Raw genomic sequence first — 5,702 nt, 5'->3', positions numbered from 1 at the left:
AAAAAAAAAAAAAAAACCACGTTTGTCCTAAATGCAGTCATTTCAAGTGATAATTTCTGATACTTTAGTTTGTTTTCTGCCCATCATAAATGCATATTTAGATATTACACTTATATCTTCTAAGTGTCTTCATTTAGTACATACAGCAACTGTCTGGGACTTAAATCAGAGCAGCACGTTTCAAATGACAAAAACTTTATGATTTAATATCGAGGCTTTTCACTAGAGTTTACATCTAATCGCATTCTTTTGTAATAAAACTTCACTGACCGTCAATAAACTGTTTAATTTGTTACAAAAAAACACAAAAGTAATTCAAAAGTTGGCATACTTGGATTGAGCAATAACAAAATAATCATTGATGAAAGAACCTGACATTAAAAAAAAATTACTGCAATGCTATTTTAAGTTGGCTCTTTCTTGATGACTAAACTTCACTAATGGTGTAGAAAAGGCAAAAGGCAACACTGAGTCCCATGTACTATTTAACAAATGCAGACAAAGTTTTAAAAGTTTCATGGGCAAGCAAGTCAGTGTTTTGATCCATGCTGCTCATATCCTCCTCCCGACACTATGAATCAAAACTTGGATTTTCATATTATGCTTCCATGTTACTGTCCAAATCCTGCCCCACAGAAAAATAATAATAAAAAGAAAAACAAAAGAAAATCTCTAATTTTCATTACTCCCCACTAGCTGTGACAACTTTTCTGATGGGACAGAGACAAAAAGTAAGGAGTTTTTAACTAGCAAAAGTTTTTCCTGTGTCTTCCTTGCCTTTATATGTCCTCTTCCCGTGTGTGAAGGGTAGGTATCTGTACTTGATCATATGCTGCAAAGGACAGGGAGAAAAACAATTGTCACATCGAACCTTTAACAAAACATTTTCACTACATACATGCTTGCATGTGTTGAGTACAGCACTTTGGCCAACGATGTTGTTTTTAAAGTGCTTTATAAATAAAGCTTTATTGGATTGTACTTAAATTGGGCAGTAGCAGACATTAAGTATACATTAAGAACAGCTGTAGTCACAAGTGTTCAGATATTTAACATAAAAACTTTCACTGCAGAGTATTGTTGTTGTTAATCCAGAGCAATGACAGTCAGAATACAGAGTACATGACTCTGTGTGTTTTACCTTAATCTGCCTCTTCATGGTAATGCAAAAGAGCATGATGAAGTACATTACGAGGATAGGCCAGAACACCGGCACGTTGAAGGCATCGAAAAATGTGCAAATCATAGCGATGACGATGCCTTTTGTCGCTGAGTGCCTGACGAGAAAAAAAAAATAACTTCCGTTAAAATAACACAATCTTATAGGTAACACTGACAAAACTTCAAACGTTTACACATTTTCAACAGTTTAAAAATTATTTTATCTGCAAATATATCAAAAATACTGCTAGAAATTTAGAATGAAGTTAAAAACATTTACAAGAACAAGGAGGCTAATGTGCGGCACACATTACAACTACAGGATGATTAGAGAACTGTATATATACACACATACACACACTTGGATTAGTTAAAATTACAATGTAGTCCAACAAACCAAATTACTTCAGTGACATAACTAATATAAATTATGGGCATTTTAAGAAGAACTGTGAAAATTCAAATCATCTCCAATGTAGCGTCGAAGAGTCAAAACTGCATCTTAATACAGCAGCGTTTAAACTGATTAACTCAAACACTTTAAATCCCTCTCAAATGTGCAACAAGGCAGAACTGGTGTGTTCATTAAAATCCTTTAAAGTCAAAGTGTAACAACCTTTGCTGCAATTTGAATGCTAACATTGTTACAATGAATATCACTGATGATATTGGTCACATGGTTGTTTTAAAAGGAGAAATTAAAATGTGTTTGCTAAAATGTGAAATGTCAACAGGTGCTGTCAGAGAAGGAAAAACAAAGTCTTTATTTGCTGCCTATTCCATCAAACACACAAGTCCGGTTTTATCAGTGTCTTGTATGAAATTACACTGCAGACCATGAGACGCATGAAAATATCCATCTCACTGTGAGTGAATCCAATGTTAGCCTGTTGTCTTTGAACATTTGATTATGTAAGTGTACCATCATTTGTTTAATTTCAATGCAGGAAGTCCTGAATCTTTGAAAACTTTTCATGACTGACAGAAGCCACTCTTCCCCTTTTTCTGTTTTAATAAAACAAGAGGTGAAATAATTTGCATAACCACTTGACAGACAAGATGTACGAGAAACTAAAAATACTCGAATGCAGAATTGTATTCTTTTAGACATAGTGCTCAACATAAACTTACGCTTAACTCCTTTAAAATTATTTATTGTTGTTTTGAAAATCAACCAGACCATGTTTAAAACAGTGTTCTCTTTATTTCAAACAGCACCTCAGACTGAGGAAGTCTCTTGGATGAGAGACGAAACGTTTCTGGTTTTTTTGCTTTTTTTTTTTTTTTTTTTTGTATTTGAATGGCCAGAGGACCAGATTGATCTTTTTTTGGATTTTTTTCTACCTGGATTATTGAGCATGCATCAGGATATTAACTCACAGTAGTTAGTTTTTATGCTTACACATGCTTTGAAGTGTATTTTTACTACATTAAAATTATTTTATTCTTATCAATAAATAGTTTTGTAAAATATAGCATATTTTTTTAGGCTGACACTTTTTAAAAGCTAAGATATAACTATGGTATTGTTTTCAGCAGGTATGACAACACAGTTATTTGGCTTCATGTCAACATTACATCTACTAAGAGCTCAGAGGTGTTGACGTGGAGTCCTGTGGACACCTGAGTGAGACCAGCTTCCTCTGTTAGTGTCATTGTCAGAATGGCAGCTGAGAAAGTCTTCAATGTTATATAAGTGTATAAAGGAATGTACTGTACATAAGATTAAAAAATATATTCAAAATATGTGGCAAGAGAAAGCTTTCTTTTTTCTTCTTTTTTTTTTTGCCATAGTACATTTTGTGACTAATTTGAAAAAGATTTTCCTTAAATAATGGTTTATAATAAATAAATAATAAAGCTACACCTGCATTAGAGTAGCATTGTCAAATGATAATAATGGCTACTAAAAATAGCTTCCATCCAAACCAGTGAACCATATGTTGATACAGCTGTAAAGTCTGTAGAACTTCTAGGAACAAAATATAATTTATTATCAACAAAATAACAAATGTTGAAAAATGCTGAGTTTTTAGTTTTTTAAATTTATGAAAAATTAAAAAGGACTTTTATTCAAATACAGGATTAGGTAAAGAAAAAAAAAACTGAAGAAAATAATGAATGTTACCTCTGCAAGCCGTGAATGTTTGTGAACATTCTCTCCTTTATGAACTGCAGGAGCAAGCTGCTGGAGAACTCCCCGACTGCTGGTTAATGCACGAGTCAGACGAGCAAACTTACCCCACCCTGTAAATTAAATGGCATGACACAATCAACAGACCAAAACTAAAATTAAAGGGCTATTTTTCCTTAAAGGAAAGAAAGATGCCCATTTCAATAATAATAATAATAATAATAATGAATTTAATTTGTAACGCACTTTTCATTAACAAAAATCTCAAAGTGCCATGCCAGAGTTCAAACCTGAGACTGTCTTACGTTGAAAAAGGACAAAAATGTTTTGGTCAAACCTGAAAATAATATTCTGTAAAATCTCACACATTCTGTTGGCACTCAGAGGATGTGGAACCAACTTCCAGTTTCTGTCCATGAGGCTGACACATTGTCCAGTTTTAAGACTGGGCTTAAGACTTTCCTTTTTGATAAATCCTATAGTTAAGGTCAGCTTGTCATGCTGCCTGCCATAGACTTAGACTACTAGAGGACAAATTGACCTCAAATCCTTAAATGATTTGCTAAAATTCAATAGTTTTCATTTGATACCATTTCTATCTTGATGTGATTCTCAACCTGTCATTGTGTGTCCGTTCCTCTCAAACCCAGTTGGTCGAAGCAGATGGCTGCTTGTCCTGAGCCTGGTTCTGCTAAAGGTTTCTTTATCAGGAAGGAGTTTTTCCTTTCACCGTTGCCTTCATGCTTGCTCAAGTCAAGATTTCTGCAATTAAGTTAGACTCAAAGCAGTCTGTTCCTAAGATAATTATTGTTGTTAACTTAGTTTTATGTATATGAATATATAGGCCATTTTTTCATTCATTCGACCTTTATTTAGACAGGTTAATCTCATTGAGCCTTGAGGATTCATTTACAAGAGAGACCTGATTTCAACAAAGATTGATGACAACAGTGGACAACAACGAAAACAATAGATGGTTATAAAAAGGCATACAGATTTTTTTTAAACGCAAATAAGATGGCCAAAAAAAGTATCAAAAGCAGCTAGATTATAAGGTGAATGTAGAAAACTAAAATCAGGAACATGTCTGCATTAGTCCTTGCCAGGAGTCCAACAGATTCTTAAAGCCACTTAGAGAGGTCAAGGTTGAGAGCTTCAGGTCTTTTTGCAAGATATTCCAGGAAACGGGAGCGGAGTAAGAGAAGACCCTTTTGCCAAGTTCAGTCCGCACTGAGGGAACACTGCAGGTAATAATGTCCTGAGAGGGCACGCTGTAGCTGCACTCACCCAGAGACATGTAGGAGGAGACGCATGAAGGCTGCAGATGAAGAAGTGATTTAAAGATGAAAATGTACCAGTGAGAGAGTCTGTGTGAAGTTAATGATGTCCAGTTAACCAGTGAATACAGGATGCAGTGGTGGGTACGGTAGTTACAGCCAGTTATGAATCTTAGTGCACCATGGTAGACAGCATCCAACATCGGCAGGGTGCTTGTAGGAGCGTTCATGTAAATGTCACTGTAATCAGTGGAGGGAAGGAAAGTCACAATTACAAAGAGTTTCCTAGCATTCAGAGTTAGATGGGATCCGTTTCTGAAAAAGAAACACAGTTTAACAACAAAGTCCATGCTCAATAATCCAGGTATACAATCCAACATTTTTCAGTCAGGTTTAACTTTTTACTTTTTACTAACAGTTTAACTTTCAGTTTCTTTATTAGGTTTTCCACATGGAGCTTAAAAGAGAGATGCGAGTTGACCAAGATACCCAAATATTTTTAGGAATCAACAAACTCAATGGGGACACGATTTGAGGATAAAATCGGAAGAAGAAATGCTGGTACCGACTTTGGATCGAAAGTACCAGCAGGACTCAAGACTGACAAGAAAAAATATGTCTGCCTGAAGAAATCTCCTACTCCGCTCCTGTTTCCTGGAATATCTTGCACAAAGATCTGAAGCTCACGGACTTGACCTCTCTAATTGGCTTTAAATATATGTTAAGTTCCTGGCAAGAACCAATGGAGGCATGTTCCTGTTTGTAGTTTTCTACACCGCCTTATAATCTAGCTGGGTTTTTTGCTACTTTTTCCTTTTGACTGTCCTTTTGGTTGCCATTTTATTTTAATTTGTATAAAAAAATGTGTAGACCTCTTTTATGATTGTTTATTGTTGTTGTTATCCACTGTTGTCATCACTCTTTGTTAAAGAAATCAGGTCTCTCTTGTAAATGAGTCCCCGAGACTCAGTGGGATTAACCTGTATGATTGAATGAAAAAAAATCAACAATTGTGGCTTATCTGAATATGACTGCCTGCTTTGGCCTCGAAAGCAAGCCAACTATCAAATTTCTCCTAGGACATGGGTAACTAGGGACATAAGCTTCATCTATCACAACCCCCCCCCCCC

General features: G+C 35.3%; 1 protein-coding gene across 1 annotated transcript in view; it reads right to left on the bottom strand.

Moving 5' to 3' along the window:
• Positions 1-5,702, bottom strand: part of LOC119422987 (potassium voltage-gated channel subfamily H member 1-like) — a 69,235-nt gene that overhangs the window by 44,531 nt on the left and 19,002 nt on the right. The window contains exon 5 of the mRNA XM_037690398.1: positions 3,290-3,408. Within this exon, the coding sequence (XP_037546326.1) occupies positions 3,290-3,408 (119 nt within the window). The remainder of the gene's footprint in view (positions 1-3,289; positions 3,409-5,702) is intronic.

This window comes from Nematolebias whitei, chromosome 16, assembly GCF_014905685.2.
Source record: "Nematolebias whitei isolate Nwh7 chromosome 16, NemWhi1, whole genome shotgun sequence".
NCBI classification, from domain to species: domain Eukaryota; kingdom Metazoa; phylum Chordata; class Actinopteri; order Cyprinodontiformes; family Rivulidae; genus Nematolebias; species Nematolebias whitei.
This window is presented reverse-complemented; position numbering and strand designations above follow the sequence as displayed.